Raw genomic sequence first — 25,896 nt, forward strand, 5'->3', positions numbered from 1 at the left:
AGGCTGATAAGACTACAAATTATTACAAGATGGAAAAAGATGACTATGTAAATCTTGTCAGGGCGAATGTCACCAAAACATACAAAAAAACCAAATGCTTCCCCAAGGAGCATAAGCTTCACAAAGTGCTCAACCGGAACACAGTAAAGTTATCCTACAGCTGCATGCCGAACATGAAGGCAACGATCCAGTCAATCAACAAAAGGAAGGTAAAACAAGAGGACGACGTCGGGGGTAGAACATGCAGTTGCCCCCGCAATGCCGAATGCCCGCTGAACGGGGAGTGCCTCAGCAAGAACATCGTGTACCAGGCCGCCGTCACGAGCGAAGGCAGGAAGGAGGCATACGTCTGGCTGACATCCACAACCTTCAAGGCGAGACTGGCGAACCACAAGCAGTCATTCAGATCCGAGAGCAAGAGGGCGCAAACAAAGCTAAGTAAACATATATGGGACTTAAAGGACGAGGGGAAAGACTATGAAATCAAATGGGACATTGTTCTGAAAGCACTGCCATACTCTAACGTAAACAAGAGATGCAATTTGTGTATAGCAGAGAAGTACATAATCATATGTAGGCCAGATCTAGGTACACTGAATAAGAGAAGCGAAATTGTCTCCAAGTGCAGGCATCGAGACAGATGTGTACTTCAGTGACGTAAACGCTTACTAACTTCAATGACGTAACGCGCGTAACGCGTGCGAGCGCTTGATTCGAAATAAGGTAAGATGCTACTTGTATTCTATTTTTCGTCATTCTGCTGATGAGCGCCTTATGGTACGAAACAGTCTGTCCAGAGGAGAGATATGCCAAAGTTTGTTTAACTCATATTCTGAATTTATTGCTTATATATATATATATATATATATATATATATATATATATATATATATATATATATATATATATATATATATATATATATATATATATATATATATATATATATATATATATATATATATATATATATATATATATATATATATGCAATAAATTCAGAATATTCTCTTTCTGAACAGACTGTTTCGTACCATAAGGCACTCATCAGCAGAATATATATATATTTGTTTTAAGTAATTACTAATCAATTTCAGCATTCATTCCGAGCGTATGTTTTTTCATTAAAACCCGAAACCTTGATTATCAGCTTCTATGATTACACATGTGTTGACTGTTTACGATAATTCATTACTTATCACTACAAATAAAAAAAGGGATTACACATTAATAAGTATATTAACACTTCCTGGTTCCTTTCTCTTGAATTTGATGTTAATTAAAGTCATCAACCTCTACACAAAACATACATACACATAGCATTAAATGTTGCCACGTTTTTCCCCAAGGCTATGTGAAACACGCCATGGGCTTCAGCTGGTTGGTGGGTTGGAGGGTGGACAGTTTACTCCGGGTGGATTATACGGTTGCATGCGACGTGTGTATCACAGCATTGCCAGTGAGTTTTTATGGAATACCTGCAGTTTGCGACACTGGTACGCATGCGTCTAATTTACATATTAGATCACGCCCCATTGCACGGCAAAATTCGCGGTTGTACGGTTCGTGGAACCGCCTTGGGTTGTACCACTTTGTACTTTTTTTTCATGTAATTAGCCAATGTATCATCTCTGGCCCTTCTTCAGACGATTTTAAAGTTGGCACTGAAACCGAGGGCCCAGGGTTCTCTTTTGGCTCTCAATTGGTGCAATGGATTAGCACTGTGAGCTGGTTTTCAATGCTAAATTGAAATTCGTCTACCAAGGTGATTTGTGGTCACATTGTGTGAATACAGTACGCGCGTAACACACAGTTTACGTCCTCACGAAGCGTAGACAAATGCGCGCTTCATAAACACGAAAAAAATGGAGGGAGGACTTTTGTCAAATTTCCAATTTTGATAATTAGGAAATCAAATACAATTTTTAACAATCTGTTAAATCGTTCTTTGAGACAAATATAAAAAGGTGAGAAAAACTCAAAATCGAAAAATTATCTGTTAGTTTTTTTGTTGCACTTCTTGAGAACAGCAAAGATATTCCTATATACAATTATTCATTACAGAACCAGCCGTTAGAAACACCGTTGCTGCAGTACATCAGCCAGACAACAAACACAATTCATTGGTATTCATTCTATGAGATGAGGAATTTGGTCTATTCTGTTTATGCAAAGAACAGGTAGTGTTCCTCATTATTTTTTTCGGGGAGGGGTATGGGGCGGGCAATTCATCCTGAACTACCTTCATTTAATCAAGAACTACCTTCAGGCACAAAAAAGTACCCCAAAATCACAAAAACTACCAGTCTTCCCGTTTGAATTAATAACATAACTACTTCACAACACACATCTGCGTAAACTATATATCGTATTACAAAAATGGAAATATCTGAACAGCATGTAATCACATAATTCAGTACGCATGTAAGTACTATAGTATTGGTGTTTAATATAAAGACATTGTTAAAATCAATTTAACCATTTTTTATCCATTCAGTATCTCGTAATTTAACTTTCTGCCATTGGTTTTCCTAATAATTTGATACCTAGTTTTTGTTTACACTAGCTAAACCAGAAATGTTAATGAGATGGAGTGTCCTGTTGTCCATTTTACAGCTGTGTAGCCATTCAGACTGTCAAAGTATAGTTTCGTTTTCATTCAAAATATTGAAAAAAGGGAATTGCACAGTGATGTTTATTTTGATATCATGTATGCATAGTACTGGTATCGGAAAGCTTCAACATCACAGGGCCTGTTATTATTAAAATATATAGGCAAATGCATGCTTTTGTCTCGGTTTTGCGTTAACTTTGTTGTGAAGCGACACACAATATTTGACAATATGACTGTATTTAATCGACACCATGCATGTATGCCATATGCATGGTAAAACAAGACAAGATATTTCTTTGTTTTCTATATTTGTTCAAATTCTCTCTGACGAAAGAGCCTTTTTAATTGCTTGGGTATAAAAGTAGTGAATTCTATCTCCTGTAAAATTTCATATTTTTTTGGCAATTGATCAAACATTTCCATGAGGTTTTTTTCAGAGTTGTAACCATGTCATTTTTTTCCTAGTCAAGTCAAGTCCGAAGTCAAATTTTAACCTTTAAATTTTAAACACCTTTTTCGTATCTAAAGAGTCTAAAAACGCATTTTGGTATAATATTTTCGAACTTGTTTCATCATGTTGAATTTTTGAAGGACGTCTGACAAAATGTTCTTCGATCGGAACGTTTTCGTTTATTGCATGATGTGAATTATTTTTGCTTTATTGCGGATTGGGGATAGCAGCCGTTTTCCAGTCGTTGAAACCCTAGTTACATTCAGCACGCTAAAACCACTCAATGTGTACATGTAGCGGTAGCCTATGGTCTCTCTGGAATGACCGCTCTATAACAACTGATGGTACTCAGACTACGCACGGCACAAACTTCACCTCGCATGCACGAGGTCCAGTATGATACGTTGTCCATAATACATGCATAGTACTAGTCATGTAAATGTACATGACGTGTGGCAGGCTCAGGATGCCGAACTATTGCGTGCTGGTTGCTGATTCGCTATCTGCATTCTTTTCAACCGATTATGCTAGTGCGCACAAACGCCCAGAGGTTTGTGGGTTTTTTTGTAAGAAACGTGTTAATGTCAGTAAGTCAAATTTATTCGAGTCAAGTCAAGTCTCAAGTCATTTTTTCCCAAGTCTAGTCAAGCCTCAAGTCACAAAAATAGCGACTCCAGTCCGACTCAATTCCGAGTCAGCGACTCCAGCAAACAACACTGTTTTTTTTGTCCCGCAAGACCTTGTTGTCTACTCTCACAGTTTTTCTTTCGTGCGTTCCACGATTTTTACTTCGTAGATCCTTTTATCCAGGTTGCCCATGTTGATGTAATCCTGTTAAATATTGGGAAAAAAAACATACATTTCATGAGTTGCATTTACATATTAATAGCGAAAGCAAGGTGCCCATCATGCTATGAGAGGAATTTGTATATGTAGGACATTTCATATCCGCCCTCTGGTGACCTTCGAGACGTCATGACATTTGTATATACTTCATTTATAGATATTCATAAGATTTGTCATTCAAAACACCTTTTTTAAAAATCCGAGTCTAAAAGTTGGTTCTAAATTCGTGTCAGGTACAGAATTTTCAGATGTGGAGGGCATTTTATGTCTAACCTCTGTTAACATTCGAGAGGTTAAAGAACTTTAAATACCGTATCTGTTGCTTTTTATCATATTTATTCTTCAAACCCACATTTTTCACGGCCCATTTGTCAATGGTGCAAAATACATATCTATATATATAAGAGAGAGTTTAACTCGGCCTCCGAGACGATGTTTGCTCCTGAAAGGATCTGAGACCGCGGACTCCCGCGGCGCCAAAATCGCTCCACGTCCGTGGAAAAATGCGGAGGGTGTATTCCGCCGGGTCGGACACTTCGGGTCGTCCTGATTTTCCCGTACGGATCGGCGATCCGTTTCGGCGATTTTTCGTGACTGCGTTTTGCGCAGGAATTTGCCGTCGTGTGTGCTTTCACGTTGACTGCCTGGCCGCCCCCTGTGCTGGCTTTTCTGCGAGCTTAGACTGTGCGAGGTCAGCGAGGTCAACGTAGGGGTTCCGTTTACTTGTTATACTCGGCCGTTCTGCAAAAGCGTTCACCAAACGGTAGTATGGGGTGGCCTTGGTAAAATATTTTTGGTCCATGGTGCGTGGCCACCAAGTGTCCCTATTCTTTCATATGCTTTGCTTGCCGCCCCTGCGCTGAGTGCAACGAATACTCAGAATGACTACACATTAGTATGCCTTGCGCGGTCTGACCTACACATTTAGTATGCCTTGCGCGGTCTGACCAATCGAAAGTCTACACTGCGTAGTATTTCCGGGCTATGCGTAAAACCGTCGATGGCAACGCGTACTGCAGCCTGCTCCACACCCTGGAAACGAGGTTGAGTCTACGATGATCATTGCTCGCTATTTGAAGCACAAGCATGTGACGAGAGTGCTCTGTCGCTTCCATCGTGTGTACGTGTTAATAGAGATCCATGCTTCCACCAAGGCTGAGCTATGTGAGTTTGCTGTCCTCCACGTATAATGCAGTGTCGGGTTATAATTTCGGGGACCTGTTTGGCATGCTTCAACTATCGCGATCTTAAACGCAGTCACACAAAACATCGACGAAAAAGTGTCCGACCCGGTGGAAGACACCCTCCACATTTTTCCACGGACGTGGAGCCATTTTGGCGTCGGTGGGAGACCGCGGTCTTGCCGGATTCTTTCTGGACTGAGCAAACATTTCTCGGAGGCCGAGTAAAACTTGCTAGATGGTTGAACCAACTTGAATAAAAGTTGAATCGACTTTTTCCTCGCAGACGGTCTCGCAAATTGTAAGAAGTTCAAGTTTACGTCTGTTGAAGAGTCCAATACTGAAACTTAATTATGCTCTTCCTCCCTGATTCAGACCGTTTGTAATTTTATGGTAACACTCAACATTTTCATTTCAAATGACACCTTCACGTTTTATTGCATTATGATGTATTGTCAAAACTGTACAATCAGCCTTCGCCTGTGTACTACAGTAACCTTTCACTACGTTTTCCAAATGCGACTGCCTCACAAATTGCCAATTTAGCATACCAACAGGAACATTTACAGACAGTTGCCATGGTACATGATAATCATGTGCGTAAATGGACGGGGGACGGGGAACCCCCCCCCCCCCCCATTTGAAAGTGGGGGACATTGTTTGGTCCCCATCCCCCACTTCTTCTTCCCCGAATAAAAAAATGTAGCCTACAATAATGATTCTATTGCTCAGAATACATGTAGCTGATTCAATTACTCCAAACTCAAAACTTTAAAAGATGATATTTTGCTCAAATTGGTTTTAGTGGTCAGAAATTGCCTCAGATTACACCACAGAAATTTCTTTTCTATAACTGCATGTCTCCCCAATCATGCCCCAACTATATTTTCCATTTACATTTAACTCCCCACATTTTCATCCCCAACACTACGCCCTACCCGATCTATGATCGGATAAATCAGCTTGTATATATACATTAATATTGCAGCTATTATTCTATACCTATTTGTGGATTCACGCCCAAAGATTTACACATGTCATTGTCACATGTACACATGTCATTGACCTTATTGACCTAATGAAGGTCGCCGTAGGTCAGGTATGAAATTTTCCCACACCTGAAAATGATCTTCATGGAATAAAGATATATGACCTAGACTTCGGTCATAGGAAAGTGGCGTTTTCAAAAATGATAATCAGTCGAGTATGTAAAGGTAATTGGCCTTTCAAAGGTCACCAGAGGACAGATATGGAATGCTTCTACATCTAAAAAAATTCTTCATGGCATAAAGACCTTACCTGTGAAGTTTCATGACTTAGTCAAAAAGAATACAATTTGGTCCCGTTGCAGCCCACAATGTAGGCTTAGTAACGGTTAAATATTTCGTTTCTGGTACAGCTATACTATTGCTTTTGTTTACTAAAAAGAAATTAAGTGTCTTAAATTTGTCCAAGATCCATTGCAGCATGCATATCTGTTTGGTATCCTGCTTTGTGGATTTTTACATCTCTTCTCATGACCAAAGAGTTAGAATTTTGGTTCCAGAACACGTCTTATTTTTTCTTTGGCAAATCACTTCACTCCACTTGCCTGTCTTTACTCACGAGAATTAATGGCTACTGTTATGAGCTTAGGAGTAAAACCTACAGAGCAGATTTTGACCTCATTTAGGGAGAAACATGTATATACATGTTTATGTATATTTATAGTCACTGTCATTTTATGCAACTCTAAAAGGAGAAACACGCCGACCTTATGTGCCTCCGCTGGGTCGGGGCAGTACATTTTTGTTTCTAACATTAAAGTTGCAGGCCCTCCGCTTTAGCAGTGTTATATCGAGCCAAGTCCCGGTGTAACTGAGAGAAACATCTAATCTTAATACTGATATGAAATACTTTGCAGTCTGTGTTTCACTAACCTGATCTTCAGACACCATGTCGTCCAACTGCTGATACAGACTCTGAAAGCTGGGTCGTTCCTTGGGAACCTCCTTCCAACAGCTGCACATCATTTTGTACCTGAAATATGTGATAATCGGTTAAGAAAAAAACACAATATATTTCAACCTCCATGTCTACTCTCAACTTCCTATCTTCAAGGGAGAATCACATAAACATGAATTATTTCGAGCGTTCCATGCGCGGTTCTACGGGGGGGGGGGGGGGGGGGGGGGGCTGGGGGGGGGGGCTGTAGCCCCCCAAAATTTTGTCTAGCCCCCCAAAATAAATTCCGTAAAAACAAAATTGCATTAGCAAAAAGAAGGATTGTGATCTACATGCGAACGGTCTCCTCCTAAAGAAGAAATAGCCGTGACAAGGGTGCATTAGTTAATATAGTGTGAATGATTTCAGAATTTTTTGGCGCTCCCCATTGAAAATATGGCATGAGTGTATGGCATATGGCTAAGTGTCTGGAAAAAATAACCGGTCAACATTTCAGCACGTCTCCCTGAAAAAAATCTGGATCCACCGTGCTAGCCCCCCTAAAATATTGGTTCTAGAACCACGCCTGGAGCGTTCCGCACAATTCGACAATACTTACAGCGTTTTCTTGCATTGTCGAGGCTTCGGCATACGATAGCCCTGCTGTAGTTTGCTTATCATTGTCGTTGCTGTCAACAGCGGATACGGCCGCGCACCTGTCGGAAATAGAGATGCATTTAAACGTTGGACTGTAGAGACTCAACACGGTATACGTTTTCAACCTACATGGTTTGAAATCTTAATTGTGACAAATGAAATCGTTCCACAAACATGTGTGTAAACACCTTCAATAATGGACCTCATATTGTCACCCTTTTGTTAATACTCAAACCTTTTAGAGAGACCTCCCTTATCCATTTCACACATCCACCCAAAGTGGACCTACCGCCAACTGTAGAACCTATGTCCTGTAACTCACCAAGTGTCACAATCTCCCACAGCAGAATCCCGAAAGACCATACGTCACTCTTTGTTGTGTACACGTCCACAAGAATGGATTCCAACGCCATCCAGCGCATGGGAAGAGGACCCTGAAAACAGGTACATCTTTTCGTGACTGTTGTCAGTTCTCAAGAGCTAGGCTGATATTATTAATAAGCTAAATAGGTGATATGGCATATTAGACATTAACGATGTCTTGTTTGGACGGAGCTATATAAAAAAAAAACTGAATTCGTCTGGTACCTGTGATTGTCGTTGGTAGATAAGGGTGTTCATGACGTCACGGGCCAGTCCAAAGTCAGACACTTTACACACCAGGTCATCTCCCACCAACACGTTACGAGCGGCAAGGTCACGATGCACATACTGAAAAAAGAAGAAACTTATCAAATAGAAATATAAATCAATCAACTTATTATACTAACCAATAGGTTAGTGTATGGAAAATAAGAAGCAAATACAGAGAGTATGATTGTTTCTGTTCTCATTGGATCAGTCTTGACGCCCTTGTGTCCTCTGGTTCCCTTTTTCACTAAAAGACTACCTGTCTGTTGTGACTTTGGTTACCCTTGTCACTGACAAAGTAGTCTGAGACCAGCTTTACTAGATTTGCCCAGTATTAGGTTTAAGAGTAGTGCACTCCTTGTAACGGGACGCGAAGAGACAAGCACGGGGACGCTTGGACCTGTACACTGATAGCCCACCCTCTGAACACTGCTGTAGAGGAAAATGCGATACTTGACCTAATTTGCAATCATCCATGCTCGAGCATGGAGTGATTGGCACAAATATTGTTGTCTGTACCTCTTCGGATTGGAGTTCCTTCAAGTGTGCATTGGGCGTGGGTTACTTGATCGGACTACTGTGTTTCTAAAATCGATATTACAATGTCCACGTGTATCAATTACCTTTTGAGAGGATATGTAAGCCATTCCATTTGCGACATCCCTGGCAAACTTGACCAATGTCCTAGCCAGTGATTTGCTCACGCCGGGTAGGTTGGAGTATTCTGCCCCAGGGTCCTTCTCTCGATACTCACTCAGAACTTTCTTCAGGTCACCCTTAGCAAGGTACTCAACAATAACGTACACCGGATCTAGAATAAATCACAGAAATGGCTCGTCAGCCACACTTATTGTTTGTACCTGCCTGTAATCTTATGCTCTTCTAGAGCGCGAGACTAAGGCCAGAACTGTTCAGAGAGAATCACTTCAATACTTTGAAAGGGAACACTACAATGAAAACTGGATTGGGATCTATAATCCTACAACGGTGTTATCGAATGATGAGTTTCGTCTTGTCTTTTCGTCTTGTCTCTAGTTTTTGTCGTGCGGAATCGGACTTCCGTAAGAGTGATTTCTCATTCAAACTGTGATATACCTTTTTCTGCACAATATCCCAGCAGCTTGACCACGTTTGGATGAGAGCCGACTGTTTTCATCACTTGCAACTCGGCCACAAGCTCGTTCTTGGCGTGTTTGTCGGCGCCCTCTATAAATTGATGAAGAGGTTAATAAAAAAAGAGGTTTCCGATCTCAGCCTTATGATCGCAGACCCCAGAATTACATGAAAGCCAATATGCCTCAAATAGAACCACTAGAAGCCTTGGCCTCATGTCACAGGATTGTATCTTTCTGAAAGAGAAGGGAACTACCTTGGGTCGATTTACACAAAACAGGGACCAAGGGACCAAAGCCAAAGGCAATCTAAGGTTTGGAAGATCCAGTGGAAAGACGCTGTCTACACATACTAACGAAGTAAGGAGGCTTATACCATTGATTAGCAGTTTGTACAAGAAGAAAACACACTCTTCCGATAAACCCATTGTCAGTTAAATTATTGCAAAGATCGACTTTTGGTGCGCTTGTCCCTCTGAATCAGTGTTAAAGAAGCTATAGACAGCATGTAGCGTAGAATAATAATAATAATAATTTATAATAAAATATATAAAAAATATAATACAGTGAGTATACAGTGTTTAAACGTCGGTGAAGGGCTTTCCCATAGACTTGTGCACGAACCTAAAATTAATGTCACCTTACCAAATTTTACCTTTTATAAGATGGAATTTGGCGTCGGGGTTATAAATCAAATTAGGTTTTGCCCTTCACCGACGTTTAAACACTGTTAATCAGTTTATAACATCCCGGGTGAAATTTGGAAAAAAAATCACTTGAGTGGGACTCAAACTCACGACCTCCTGCTTTCTAGTGCAGATGTCCAACTTTCACACAGGAGGGAAACACACTGAGTATACAGTGTTTAAACGTCGGTGAAGGGCAAAACCTAATTTGAAGGGCAAAAACCTAATTTGATTTTTCACCCCGATGCAAAATTCCATCTTATAATAGTTTATGCGGTACCCGCTACTATGTACATCAGGTTTGAAACAGCCAATCGATCCCGTTAGCTCGGTGGTCGAGTGGTAAGACATCTGCACTAGAAAGCAGGAGGTCGTGGGTTCAAGTCCCACCCGAGTGATTTTTCCAACTTTAACTCGGGAGGTAACACACTGAGCATACAGTGTTAAAACGTCGGTGAAGGGCAAAACCTAATTTCAAAGTTTACCTTATCCTTTCTACACGAAATTCGGCTTTTTTACTTATTGGACCACGATGAATCAATCTAGTTGGTTGCGACAATAAACGTACTTGTCCTAAGGGTCGTTTTCACAAAAAAAGGTTACAGTTATATGTCGCCTTAATGTGGACGCAGTTAGCAAAATCTGTCGCCCTATTATAGCATTCAGACCACCACCATCACCAGACTAAATGTAGTCAGGAAGGACGGATAATACTTACACATAGGGAAAGTATTACAGATATACCGTACACGTTTAAGTCAATGAATGGAAATTTGATGCTGTAATGAATCAGATGTGTTTCATCAACTTTTTTTATTACATCTCTGTGATTGTCTTCAAGACAAATCACTTCTCAATGAGTATACATAAAATTCTCTCCACTGCGCAGAGCCCCGATTTGATGAATGACATTTGACAACAAACCTTTCACAGTCTTGACGGCAACCTTAGTTTCTTTTCCGGCTTCCTCGATTCCAAGTGCCTTTCCCAAAAGCACTCTGCCGAACTCTCCTCGTCCCAGCTCATTCTCGATCACCACGAGATCTCGCGAGAAAGAGAGTTCCGGTCCTACGTTGCCGTACGCCACGTCGTTTGATGCCTCAACGCCGTCTTCAATGGAAATACTTTCGCATACCACTGCTGAGGCAATTGGTTCCAGAGGAATATCTGAAACACATTTGTTAGTGTTACTAGAATCCAAGATTTAAATTTAGGCAGGCACCTTGCAAGTACTTGTAATCCTCATCTAGTCATACCACACCAAAAATAATTCGATTTTCTAATCCAATGAACATGTATACACTACAAAAGGGTTGAATAAATCACTGTTGGGCAATGTAATTTACCCAGCTTTGATATGAAATTACCTCATATTGGGTTGAATGGGAAGAATTTGCCTAAGAGTGTAGGGTTTTTGTTGCAGCATTGTGTAGGTATTTTTTGTAGTGTACCATTCCCTGTCGCGGTCGGATTCGTCCCTTATCCGAATTTGAATTAGACAGTATCATAACATATATTCGAAAAAATGACGCAGAAGTTGTTAGGTCAAATCTGACTAAGATTCAGAGTCCAATCAGACAAGTGAATTTAAAGGGAGTTCAAGATTTACCAACCTTCATATTGCACAATATACCGGAATAGGTTTTTGTGCCACTTTTTTTATTTTTGTAGTTTATCCTCTGCTTTTGTTTTGACTGGATTCGCTCTTTGATTCTTACCGTTCGGATGATGGGGATCTAGTCCAGGAGACGACTGATCAGTGACAGGCAGTGGTGGGAGCTCACTGTCTGCTCCTTGTGATGCAACGTCATTTCTGAAAGAGGAATTATGTTACATCAACAACAATTGTCGTCTGCATCCATTTGTCACTATAGCGCTTGAAAGTGCCCTTTTCATTACGCACTGTAGCACCAGAAACAGCCATAGCAATTACATTGATTTTTCAGTGAACAAACTCAAATAGTGCTGTGCCGTTAATGTGCTAATAGGTCATACTTATACAAGTAAATGTTATTGTTTTGTGTTTCAGTTTATAGAGGGCGCAATAACAGAAATACCTGCCTGTTATCAACAAATTATTTTATGCCTGTTATCAACAAGTTATTGTTTTATGATTCAAATCAAGAGGCTGCGATAACAGGCATATGTATGGAAAAGAAAAAGATTACTTTGAAAGTCAGGCAGGCATATCACTTTTAAAAGAAACAATACATCTTTGCCTTCACATTAATATTAGTCTCTTTCTGAATGTAGCCTTTTGTTCACTTACAGGTCATCTTTTACGCCTGTTTCTGTCCGTTGTTGTTTATGACGACGCCTCCACACGACAAAAGCGAGACCACCAACCACGGCCACAATGACAATGACTGCCACTACAGATACAACAATGATGCCTACAAGTGAAGAACCTGCAGGAGCAAGAGGAACTTTTCTCAGTTTTTGTAATAAATGTCAGAACATTTCGCCTGTTTAATCCTTTGTACATCTTGTGGACTCACTCAAAACCTTGTCTCCCCCAGTCGCCCCCCCCCCCCCCACTGAGATTTGAGTTTCTAAAAAAATTATCACTGATCTAAATCTTAATAGTCGCGAATGATCCACATGATGTCCACTGAGAAACGACCCTTCGACCGGCGACCGCGGACCAGTAAGCTGACAACCGGCGTGACATATCGCATACTGGTAATCTAAAATGCGTATTAACACCCACTGCACTGCTCGCTCACACCACGGAACACGTATTATAGACAGGTGGTCCGTGGGTCACACAGTTTCAGTCAGCGATATCACGCGAAACGGCCACGCACAAACTTTTTCCTCCATTCATATAAGCTAAATAATAATAATAGACCAATTAAAATTCCTTGAAGTCAGTGGCGTAGCCTCGGCGGGGCGTGGGGGGGGGGGACCCCATGAAACCTTGTCGCCCCCCCCCCCAGTCGCCCCCCACTGAGATGTTGAGTTTCAAAAAAAATTATCATTGATCTACATGACGCCATGGGCGTCAACCCTTGGGGGACATGGGGACTGGTCCCCCCCCCCACTTTTTGAAGGGTGGTGGACACGATATCAAATGCCCCCCCCCAGATTTTTGAACTCGTGTCTCATTTACAGGGCCCTATTATGTACTACAATGTATCTCTTTTGCTTAGAAAATATTGGTTAAAGTGGTCAGAAATTGCCTCACAGAGCATTGAGAATCCAAAAAAATTCGGGGGCCCTTAAGCGGGCCCCGAACCCCACGCCAATAGCTCAGGATTCTAGTAGCTGATTCAATGACTCCAACCTCGAAAACAATGTTCAAAATTTTTAGCTGAGAAAACCTCAAAAATTATGTTTAAATTATTATCTTTTGTGCTAAGATAATTATTGGTTAAAGTGGTAAGAAATTGCCTCAGATCACACCACAGAGCATCGAGAATCCAATTTTTTCGGGGCCCTTAAGCGGGCCCCGAACCCCACGCCTATAGCTCAGAATACCGATAGCTGATTCAATGACTCCAACCTCGTAAACTATGTTCAGATAACTATCTTTCGCTAAGAAAATATTAAATAAAGCATTGACGAAAGTGGTAAGAAATTGCTTCAGATCACACAAAAGAACATCTAGAATCCAATTTTTTTTCGGGGCCCTTAAGCGGGCCCCGAACCCCCACGCCGTAAGGACTTGGCGCTTCGCGCTCGCATCAGTTCTGATCAAGGTATGTCCCCCGCCCCACTTTTGAGAAGCGATTGACGCCCCTACATGACGCCCCCCCCCCATGAAATGTTCCAGCCTCCCCAGCGCCCCCCCCCTCCATGAAAAATTCCTTGCTACGCCACTGCTACTAACTATATTAAACGTTGATTACAGTAGGTTAAGGGCTGCACATTTGGAGGTAAATCTGATGAAAAATAAAAATTAAAAAACGCAAAGCTGTGGTTTCCGTTACGGTTCTGTGCCATTGAAAACTGTATGTTCCACATTGCAATTGCAATTGCAATTAAGTGAAGGAATCTGGTTTAATTCAGTTGGAATGTTGCAAAACTTACCACTCCTCTTCGAGGCATCTGTGGGCCTAGTACTCGTGCTTTCACTTACACCTGTCGTCCGAAGCAATACTGTGATCAAGTAATGAAATTCAGGAAGAAGATTCCAATCTGAACTATGGTGTTTTTTTTTAATTATAGAAACATTCTGACATAGATTGACAATGCCAAAGATTTCTGGAGAGGTTTTATGGAAACAATTGTTAAAAACGAAATGAATGTCTTATAGACTTAGATGTTACAGCCAAGACGAATTAATTAATGTGAAAAAAAGTGGAAATAGTAAATCACATCCACATACGGATGCTCATAAGAAATACATTGTTACTGTTTGCAATTAAAAGATACAAAATTATTACTTTATTTGATTTATTCAATTACAATCGACGAAAACTCACCTGGGCACAGCGGTTCTTCAAGTTGCCGTGACCCAGTTCCAATCGCATTTGTGACATTACAGCTGACCTCTGTGCAGTAATTGTCATCGACATAAAATGCCAGGGTTTTACCAGTAGGCGCGCTAGGCTTGGTGCCATTTAGAATGATGTAATACTCAATGTGTCTGAGTGGATTGCCATCGGCGTCACAAGTGATGATTCCGTTCCTGTATGTCAGGGATGTTACCACCGGAACAACTGTGAGAAAAAAAAGAATTGCACACATTGAATTGATTAAAGTCCTGAACATTAAACCCCAAAAGGCCCGGGGCGGAATCCAACCCCCCCCCCCAACATTATCCGCGATAGCCTCTAACAAAATAGTGACCCCAGCTGTTATGACTTTTTAGCCTCGAGCATTGCGCATCTTTTGATACCAAAAACAGAAAATCGGACCACGGGTTGCTGCGTAGCGAAAAAATTTCCAGCGGTACGCACCGTGAGAACTGAATTTTCGCATATACGTCGTGTACACAGAGCATAATTGCCATTCATACATATGAATAATTAATTAGCCATAATTCCAAAACCCTTTGACCTATAGTCATGAAATGTCTTGGGTATGTTTAGGAAGAGTTGCTCTATGCATGTGCTGAGTTTAAAGAAATTTCGCACTCGATGGCCGAGATCTTAGGGGGAGTGGAATCCCCCCCCCCCAGCTGAGAGACGGTCAAAATAACCCGGCCTCCTTAGGGTTAAGCCTTGTCTGTAATAAATGCATATTTTCAGAATAAAAGGAGGCATGATGTATTGATATTTTTGTAAGGTTGTGGATCGGATAATGCACATTTCGGTTGAAGGTAATGTACATTTGGTAAACATAGCAACATCTACCACGTTATTATGAAATACCTTTCTTGCCTGTAAGTGAAAAATAGTCTACATACAATGAAATCATGGCAATTCGAATGCTAGGGTTTTAATTAATCCGAAGGTTCATTTATCCGAAGGTTTGATAATCCGAATTAAGAATAAGGTTAATCAGTCCGCAGTTTCAATAGTCCGAAACGAAAATAAGGTTCAATAGTCCGAAGGTTTATTATTCCGAATTGACAATAAGGTTTGATAGTCCGAGAAGATTATAAAGTCCTATAGACCGAATCGACAATAGGTCCGAAAGTCCAAATCAAAAGTAAGGTCCGATAGTCCAACTGACGAACCGTATTGCCCATTCGGACTATCGAACCTTATTCTCAATTCGGACTATCGAACCCTACCGTATATTCGGACTATCGAACCTTATTGTCGATTCAGACTATCGAACCCTACCGTCTGTCGAACCCTATCGTCTATTCGGACTATCGAACCTTCCGATTAATTAACCTTATTCTATTTTTTGACTAATGGGCCCTTCGGACTATCGAACCTGTGGACTACTGAAACTTCGGACTATTGAATCTTCAGACTATAGGGCTGCAACCGTCCTCAGGACCAGGACCTGAATAAACCATGATATGAAAAGTGTATAGTGCCCACATTTGATGAATGGAGATTTGACATAAAAAAACACATGTTTTGCTTAAATGTTTTTCAAGCTTTTCTTTGGAAAAAAGATGGGCTGATAATGATATTAATGGATTAGGCTGCGTCAAGCTTTTTGCAAAAGAAAAAAAAACACTCATGTTGAGGTGGTGAGTCGAGACTTTACATAAAACAAATGTTTGAATTAAATGTCTCCAAGCTGTTGTTTGGGAACAAAAAGATGGGCTGGTAATGATACTAATGGATCAGGCTGCATCAGCTTTTTCTAAAGGAAAAAATCCTAAACAGTCATCTCGACAGTAATAGAAATAACTATTTTCCTGAAGTCCTTGGAATAAAATAAATGTCCACTGACTTTTTTCTATAGTTTGTATTTCTGAAAAACCACAACAACTTTATTTGATCTTTCTAAAAAAAAAACAAGGAAATGGTTCATATCAGTATCTTAAATCAGACTTAAATCGATCTGGTTTCTGAGAATTTGGGCTTTTTAAGTCAATTTTAGGGTTTTTTTCTGCTGGTAGAAAAGTTAACATTTAAAAGCTAATTATATGACTTGATTTCTTTAATTACAATCGACGAAAACTTACCTGGGCAAAGCGGTTCTTCAAGTTTCCGTGACCCAGTTCCAATCGCATTTGTGACATTACAGCTGACCTCTGTGCAGTTATTGTCATCGACATTAAATGCCAGGGTTTTACCCGTAGGCGCGCTAGGCTTGGTGCCATTTAGAATGAGGTTATACTCAATGTGTTGGAATGGATTGGCATCTGCGTCACAAGTGATGATTCCGTCCCTGTATTTCAGGGATGTTACCACCGGAGAAACTGTAAAAAGAAAAGTAAATTTATTACTTTAATTACAATCTCTCAACATTTAAGCCTTCTCTGTAACGGCCAATAATTATTTTCACACTGATCGAAAAAAAAGAGCCTGATGTCTTGATCCCTGTAACATATTTCTCGAAAGCCTTTGAGCAAGATACTACTGCGATTCAAGCATAATGCCGTCTGACATTTTGGATTTATATATGTTCATTTTGGTTGAAGGTAATATACAACATATGCAAACATAAAAAAAATTAAAATTATAATAATAATAATAATAATAATAATAATAATATCTAAATTCTTGTATAGCGCCAAATCCGTCGAAATTGACGCTCAAGGCGCTTCACAGAAATAAAAATGAACAGGTTAAAATTTAAGAATAAACTAAAACTTATACAGTCAAGACAAAACCTTTAAAATAACTATGAAATAATATGGTTGATAAAAGACAGCCAAATTGTCAAGATAGGCAATAAGAATAAGACAAACGGGCAATTAAAAATTGACGCACAAGGCGCTTTACATAAATACTGATATACCAGTTAAATTTTAAAATACAAGAGGTGTCCAAATAAAATTGTCTAAAACAGGCAGATATAAACGGACAGACACAGAACATCAATCAAGTAAACAGAGAGATGACCATGACAGAGAAAATTAACAGCACGACAGCCATTACGTATATGGGTCATTCCATGTCAGACCAACGCACTTTTTTACCTCATGTCTTCCGATTTTAATAAAAATTGCTGTGCTTGTAGGTCTTAATGAGCAATGAATACACACCAATTTTTAGCCCGATCCGACCGACCATGTGGTCAGGGCAGAAGCCAAAAGAAAATGGAATTTTTAGAGTAAAATACCACCCTTTTGGTATAAATATGTCAAAACTATGGCAATTTTCATCGAATATATGTGAATTTGGTTTTAAAATAATGAGGATTGCATGCTAAAATCACTTCTTTTGTCACGTGACCTTTAATATGCTATTGTGACCTTTGACCCAATTTTTGTAATAATGTATCATTCCGAAATTCAATGAAATAAAAATAACTTGCAAGAGCATGTCTTCCTCTATCAGAATCTACTAAAAATCAGTTGGGGTCTTCAAAATTTACAACTTTTTGACTACTTTTGTACAGTTGGTAGGTTACAAATGAGTCAAATATAGACTTTACATAAGAAATACACCAACACAACTTACTATTCTGTTTCTTAAGTTACTAAAATTAATCCAGACTTTTATGTATAAAGTACAAAGCCAGGAAAAACAACTTTATGACTACTTTTGTACAGTTGGTAGGTTACAAATGAGTCAAATATAGACTTTACATAAGAAATACACCAACACAACTTACTATTCTGTTTCTTAAGTTACTAAAATTAATCCAGATTTGTATGTATAAAGTACAAAGCCAGGAAAAACAAAATTCTACCTTCTGATTCCAAAGAAACTGTCTAATCAGAATATCTGGACTCGGAAGTGTGCTAACCACTAACAGTAACCAGGCCTTCACCCAGTACAGCGGACTCACGTCCAGGTGAAATTCATCTCAAAGGAACAAAATGCCAAGTCTGTGAGAGTCATTAAAGTTCAAGAAGCACAGTGATGAATGAGTAAAGGTAACTTTGATTGTAATATTAAGTATTGTCTTCAAGCAAACTTGAATCCTAGACCCTGATTAGTCCATCTATAGCAACAACTGTGTGATTTTATATAATATTGCACAGCTATATTGCACCCCAGATATTAAAAATGTACGTGTACATATGTTGTGTTATTTCCTGCAGAACGCAATCCTGCAATTTCCTGCAATACACTACATGTATGCACGTACATCTTCACCGCGTGTACGCATTTGGTATCAAGTTTGCTTGAAGATAAATTGGTTATAAATCCCACTTGCGCTCGTGGAACACGGAATTATGTAGTGCATCGAGTGGCATATGGGTCACAGCAGCATTGCATTATTTCATACTCCAAGCGAGCTCGTGGGATAACTAATTATCAGTGGCACCCAGGAAGGGGGGGGGGGGCTTGAACCCACCCCCAACATTGTCAATTTGTTTGTTTGATTATAGGCTAGTTTTTGTTGGTCCAATCTTTTACAGAAATTTGAACAAAAAAACCGATTTATGACCCCCCCCCCACCAAAAGCCAAATCCTGGGTGCACCACTGCTGATAATTTACACTATGAGTCTGATTAGACCTCATCAGCCCTCAGAATGAGAAATTCACAAACCAAGATATATTTTAGTAACTTTAGAAACAGAATAGTAAGTTGTGTTGGTGTATTTCTTATGTAAAGTCTATATTTGACTCATTTGTAACCTACCAACTGTACAAAAGTAGTCATAAAGTTGTACATTTTGAAGACCCCAACTGATTTTTAGTAGATTCTGATAGAGGAAGACATGCTCTAGGAAGTTATTTTTATTTCGTTGATTTTCGGAATGATACATTATTTCAAAAATTGGGTCAAAGGTCACGACAGCATATTAAAGGTCACGTGACCTACTTTTCACAAAATTTAATTTTGACAAAAGAAGTGATTTTAGCATGCAATCCTCATTATTTTAAAACCAAATTCACATATATTCGATGAAAATTGCCATAGTTTTGACATATTTATACCAAAAGGGTGGTATTTTTCTCTAAAAATGCCATTTTTTGTGGCTAATGCCCTGACCACATGGTCGGTCGGATCGGGCTGAAACTTGGTGTGTATTCATTGCTCATTAGGACCTACAAGCACAGCAATTTTTATCAAAATCGGAAGACATGAGGTAAAAAAGTGCGTTGGTCTGACATGGAATGACCCATATCAAATAAAAAAAGTGACGCTCAAGGCGCTTCATTACAGAACTACAAATAACCAGTTACAATTAAATTGAAGTCTTAGAAATAATGTGAAATATGTTGTAGACCGAATTTGTATTGGTGTGTATCAATTTCTAATGATGGTTGGCCGACCATCAACGGAAAATGACTTTGTTTTTTAAATATCGTCCCAATCCTCCAAATTTAGTCCGCATTTTTTTTGCAATTAGTTACACATTCGTGAACGGGTACAAAGCAGATGACCTGACATCTCCCAGACGTCTGTAAATTCCTCTTTTTCGTCTGAAATAGATTCAGAGTGTGGGTTTTGATTGTTATTTGGCAAAGTCGACTCACCTCTGGTGACTAATGTCTGCGCCCGTTAGTAGAACCTGGGCCTGCTGCGTGGTGTAGTCCGATGGTGGTGCACCGCGACTATGTCGGAACGGCCCGTCGGATTACATACGATCCGTCGAACAACAGTTCGGCTTTATTCCCAGTGAAAATGGCAATAATAACGTTCACAAAGACTGACAGTTATGTACATCTGACGAAGACGAAATAGACGATGATATTTACGAATGACGATGACGAAAATGTACACAGAGGAAAACGATGAAAGCGGATGAAAACTTGGTGAACGCGAAATAGTAACTTGACTGAACAGTGATAAAAACAAGATGGCGATATTTACATGTGCGTTTGTTAGTTGGAGTTTTCATGTCTCCAAGTGCAACGCACTTTGACCTTTGGCCACAGCAAAGGTATGGGCGGCCAAACGGACAAAATTAGAAAGTGTTTTACGTGTCGCTACAGTAGCTCCCCCGTAGATCGTGAGCTAACAAAACGATCGATGAAAAGGCTGTGTCTCTCCAAGTAGCACAAACTTCAACCATGATCATATTGCAGTAATTTGGTTGGCCAATGTACATGGCGTCCAGATCGCGTTGTTCGTTGCTGTGATTGAGTTCCGTCACTAGGCAATTTGGGCGACGCTACTGATGTGTCTGGCACGGGAGGTCGAGTTGGCTTGGCAATAGGCTTGTCAATCACAATAGGCGGATTGTGATCCGGTGCTGTTACCATGTCTTTGTCGGAGTATGCTACTTTGAGGCGGTCGATACCTACGGTGTCCCTTCTGCCATTGAGTTCCAGAACAAAGTACTTGTCTGCTCTTTTGAGGACTCGGAAAGGGCCATCGTAAGGGGGTTGCAGTGGTTTTCTGACGGCATCGTGCCTGACGAAAACGTGGGTGCAAGTGGCGAGCTCGGGGTGAATTTGAGATTTTCTCAGTCGAGTTCTTGTAGGCGACGGTCGCGTGTCTTGCATGAGACGTTTCAGGCGATGGACGTAGTTGCTTGGGTCAAGATCCCTGTCTGGTTTTGCAGTCTCTACGAACTGACCTGGCAATCTGATGGTTGTACCAAGGACCAATTCTACTGCTGAACACCCGAGATCTGCTTTTACTGCTGTGCGTATGCCTAGCAGGACGAGGGGAAGTGTCTCCGTCCACTGCTGGTTGGAATGTGCTTTCAACGATGCCTTTAGCTGTCTGTGTAACCGCTCGACCAGTCCGTTAGCAGATGGATGATACGCTGTGGTTCGTATTCGTGTGGTGCCAAGCATGTCAGTGAGTGCCTTGAAGAGGGCAGACTCGAATTGGCGACCTCTGTCGGTAGTTATGGTTGACGGGGCTCCGAATCTTGACACCCAGTGGTTAACAAATGCGCGAGCTACAGTCTCTGCTGTGATGTCCGGAATTGGCACTGCCTCAGGCCATCGTGTGAATCTGTCCACAGCGGTCAACAGGTAGGATTGACCATTCGATGGAGGAAGTGGGCCTACCAGATCGATGTGTACGTGATCAAACCTGGCGTCCGGTGTGGAGAACGTCTGGAAAGATGTCTTGGTGTGCCGGTGAACTTTACAGCGCTGACACTGGTGACAAGTTTTGGCCCATGCACGTACATCCTTGTTTATGCCCGGCCACACAAACCGTGCAGTTAACAACTGCTGTGTTGTTCGGATCCCAGGATGGGACAAACCATGCAGACCGTCGAAAACTGTCCGACGAAAGTGGGTTGGGATTTAGGGTCGTGGAGTTCCTGTGGACATGTCACATGTGATCATGCCAGTCGACGTGGGTAGGGGTACCTCTGTCAGCTTGAGTGAAGTATCAGACAAATGAAGCAGTTCGTTGTCTGTCTTCTGAGCTTCAGCAATGGCGGGAAAGTCGATGACTGCCGAAACCTCCAAGGCTCCAATTGCTAAGCGAGAAAGTGCGTCAGCCGCCGCGTTGTTATTCCCACTGATGTGTCTCAAATCAGATGTGAACTGCGAGACATAATCAAGCTGGCGTATCTCCCTTGGTGAATGGCGATCCGGCTTGGAGCGCAGGGCATAGGTCAGTGGTTTATGATCAGTGTAGACGCAGAATGTGCGACCCTCAAGCATGTGCCTGAAGTGCTTGATGGAAAGGTAGATCGCCAAGAGTTCTCTCCCGAAGGTGCTATACCGACTTTCAGCTGGTTGCAACCGTTTGGAGTAGAAGGAGAGTGGTTGCCATACCCCTCGCACTTGCTGTTGTAGCACGCTACCTATGCCTACATCAGATGCATCAGTAATGAGGCAGACTGGTGCGTCGAGGCTGGGGTGGACTAGCAGTGTGGCTTCAGCTAACTGGCGTTTCACTTTGCTGAAAGCAGTACGCTGAGTGTCATCGAAGGCGATTGTCGCATTCTTCCTGGCCTTGGTCTGCAGCATATCCGTGAGTGGTTGTATCACATCGGCGCAGTTAGGCAGAAAACGCCTGTAGAAGTTAACGAATCCCAAGAATTCACGTAACTTGCGGAGTGACGTAGGCTCAGGGAAATCGTTGACGATCTGTAGCTTCTCTGGTAAGGGGCATATGCCATGTTCGTCGACAGAATGACCTAAGAAGGTAAGTGACGAAACTCCGAACTGGCACTTGCTAACATTGATGACGATACCGTATTCAGTCAGGCGATCGAAAAGGGTCCGGAGATGTATTTCGTGCTCAGCAGCTGACGAACTTGCAACGAGTAGATCGTCGATGTATGCGTAGACGAACGGCAAACCTCTGATGACCTCATCAATAAAGCGTTGAAAAGTTTGTGCCGCATTCCTCAGGCCAAATGGCATGCGGACAAACTCGTATAGGCCGAATGGTGTTGTGATCGCCGTCTTGTGGATGTCACTGGGTTCTACCGGGATCTGATGATACGCGCGGATGAGATCTATTTTGGAGAAAATGCTGTTCCCGTGTAGTGCGCATGCGAAATCTTGTAGATGAGGTATCGGGTAGCGGTCAGGTATGGTGTTTCGATTGAGTGCACGGTAGTCACCGCATGGGCGCCAGTCTCCAGGGGATTTCTTCGGCACCATGTGAAGTGGTGAAGACCAGCTGCTGCTTGACTGCCGGACGATACCCAACTCGCACATGTGGTCGAATTCTGACTTTGCGATGGGTAATCGGTCTGGGGCGAGGCGACGTGGTTGCGCTGCTACTGGTGGACCGACTGTATCGATGTGATGAGTTACCTTATGTTTTACATCAGTGTTCTGATACGTAGGACGACACAAGGTAGGATAATCAGTCAACAGTGTTTCAAATTGTGAGGACAATGGCTTCACTAACACCGGGCTGAGACTTGGCTGCTTCGAAAGAACTCCATTGACTACCAGGCTGGTTATGGAGTCTACGAGTCTGTGGTTCTTGACGTCCACCAAGAGACCAAAATGTTGCAGAAAATCGGCACCAAGAATGGCTACTGGCAAATTTGCCACTACAAATACCCATCGAAAAACACGGCGTAATCCAATGTCTAAGGTGAGAGAACGCTCCCCATAGGTTGAAATTGGTGACATATTTACCGCTTGAAGCTTGGTAGATGAAGTTGAGTGATGTGTATTCGTATCTCGCCCGGGAAAAACACTCACTTCGGCACCAGTATCGACAAGGAAACGTGTCCCTGAACACTTGTCCTTTACGAAGAAAAGGCGACTGGTTGTGGGTGCGCCAGCAGGACTTGTCGCCCCTAGTTGCCGGCCTCCGCGTTTCCCTGGGGGTTGGGGTTGGTCTTGAAGGAACATGGTTGAACACACTTCCGTGCCTTTGATCCATAGCGCCAATGGTACCAGCAGTCGGTTGGGTCACGAGAAGGGCTGCGACTGCGAGACTGGCGGTTGTGATTGGAGGTATCTCGGCTACGTGACCGTTGTCGTGTTTGACGGCTTAGTTGGCCAGTGAGAGCTTGGACTTGCTCAGTAAGCTGGTTGATCCTTGTCTCGAGGGTCTGGAAGTTCGCGACTGTATGGGCAGGTTCAGGGCTGGAAACTGCAGCGGCATGAGTGTTCACTGTAGACACTGTTGGTACCGATACCTCGACGATTTTGTCGGCGATATCGGCCAGCTGTTCGATGTTCACCGCAGTTGATGTGGAGGCAAGAATCCCTTGGATTGTCGTGGGAAGACGTTGCAAAAACAGTTGCTTGAGAATGTTGTCCTCCAGGGTGTTCTCGCCTAGAAGTTGTCGCATACGTCGCAACAGCTGAGACGGTTTTCGGTCCCCCAACTCTTCTGCGATTAGCAACTGGTGTAGGCGTTTTTGCTCCGAGGCGGATGTCCGCTTGATTAATTCCTTATTTAGGGAGTTGTAGCGATCGTGAGTGGGTGGGGAAACCAGTAAATCACGCACTTCTTGAGCGATGTCCGGCTGGAGCGAACTGACTACGTAGGCAAATTTTGTGTCCTGCACTGTGATGTGGCGGGTGAGAAACTGTGCCTCGACTTGGGCAAACCAAAGTGTGGGGTCATTCGGCCAAAATGGCGGCAGTTTCAGACTCACTGCTGCCACGGGCACGGCGGGCGCTAATTCAACAGGAACGGGCTTGAGTTCCACGGGAGGGTCCGACTCGGCCATCACGTCAGGGTCACCAATTTGTGGGTTTTGATTGTTATCGACTCACCTCTGGTGACTAATGTCTGCGCCCGTTAGTAGAACCTGGGCCTGCTGCGTGGTGTAGTCCGATGGTGGTGCACCGCGACTATGTCGGAACGGCCCGTCGGATTACATACGATCCGTCGAACAACAGTTCGGCTTTATTCCCAGTGAAAATGGCAATAATAACGTTCACAAAGACTGACAGTTATGTACATCTGACGAAGACGAAATAGACGATGATATTTACGAATGACGATGACGAAAATGTACACAGAGGAAAACGATGAAAGCGGATGAAAACTTGGTGAACGCGAAATAGTAACTTGACTGAACAGTGATAAAAACAAGATGGCGATATTTACATGTGCGTTTGTTAGTTGGAGTTTTCATGTCTCCAAGTGCAACGCACTTTGACCTTTGGCCACAGCAAAGGTATGGGCGGCCAAACGGACAAAATTAGAAAGTGTTTTACGTGTCGCTACAAGAGAATATAAGTAGAGCGCCTGTTTCTTTTTTTCTGGCATACATGATCACAATCTTTGGACAAGTCAGTTTAAACAATATTTGCTTTTTTGTTGATATCTTTAGAATCATACACCACACTTAAGAGATTTTCATTAGCTCTGATTTAAACGTCTATGTGTAGGTGATATTAGTTTACCAAACGTTAAGATGTGCTTTCTTACTATTTGTATGCATATACAAAGTAATCAACTTTTTTAGAACGCTATTTCAGGTAATAGAGCAATTACAATATCAACAGAAATAACTTACACAGAACATTGAGTGTAATGAATTCAGACTGTGTGGTTTGAGGTCCTATTGTGCGACATTCTATCCTGCCCCCATCATCATTTCGTGTTGGGATGAATGGGCTGTATGTACTCTGTGTATCTGTTGCCTCACCACCAGGTGGAATCGTCTCGGTGTCAGGTGTAAGAGGATTGCCGCCGTTAAACCAGTCTATAGACACCCGTGGTATTGCTCCCAGTGCTGTGCAGGTGAGTGTGACGTCAGTATCCTCTGTCACAGTCACCATTGCACCTGAGGATTTGTCTTTACCATCAACAGCTATGGTGAGACTGGTGGCAGGAGCTGCATGAATGGAAAATATTTAAAGTCAACATCATTTGTTCTTAACATTTCTTACACATTCTGCCGTCCTTAGCAATACATTACCAACACCATTAAAATGTAAACCGAGAATAAGCATAGAGAAAATTGTGATCGAG

The 25,896-nt window shown here is 41.8% G+C and overlaps 2 protein-coding genes across 2 annotated transcripts; both read right to left on the reverse strand.

Annotated features, from left to right (window-relative positions):
- Nucleotides 1–3,806: 3,806 nt before the first annotated feature.
- Nucleotides 3,807–21,326, reverse strand: LOC119740741 (BDNF/NT-3 growth factors receptor-like). Its single transcript, XM_038216146.1, has 14 exons — nucleotides 20,678–21,326; nucleotides 16,639–16,875; nucleotides 14,528–14,764; nucleotides 14,133–14,201; nucleotides 12,370–12,508; nucleotides 11,819–11,913; nucleotides 11,025–11,267; nucleotides 9,398–9,508; nucleotides 8,926–9,113; nucleotides 8,261–8,383; nucleotides 7,995–8,106; nucleotides 7,635–7,731; nucleotides 7,012–7,111; nucleotides 3,807–3,896 (listed from the first exon to the last, which is right to left on the reverse strand). The coding sequence occupies exons 1-14, from the start codon at nucleotides 21,324–21,326 to the stop codon at nucleotides 3,819–3,821; spliced, it is 2,478 nt and encodes an 825-aa protein (XP_038072074.1). The 3' UTR covers nucleotides 3,807–3,818.
- Nucleotides 21,327–23,758: 2,432 nt separating this feature from the next.
- On the reverse strand, nucleotides 23,759–24,643 carry LOC119740743. Its single transcript, XM_038216147.1, has one exon. The coding sequence runs from the start codon at nucleotides 24,641–24,643 to the stop codon at nucleotides 23,759–23,761; it is 885 nt and encodes a 294-aa protein (XP_038072075.1).
- Nucleotides 24,644–25,896: the final 1,253 nt, after the last annotated feature.

This window comes from Patiria miniata, unplaced genomic scaffold (genome assembly GCF_015706575.1).
Source record: "Patiria miniata isolate m_02_andy unplaced genomic scaffold, ASM1570657v1 HiC_scaffold_5, whole genome shotgun sequence".
NCBI lineage: Eukaryota > Metazoa > Echinodermata > Asteroidea > Valvatida > Asterinidae > Patiria > Patiria miniata.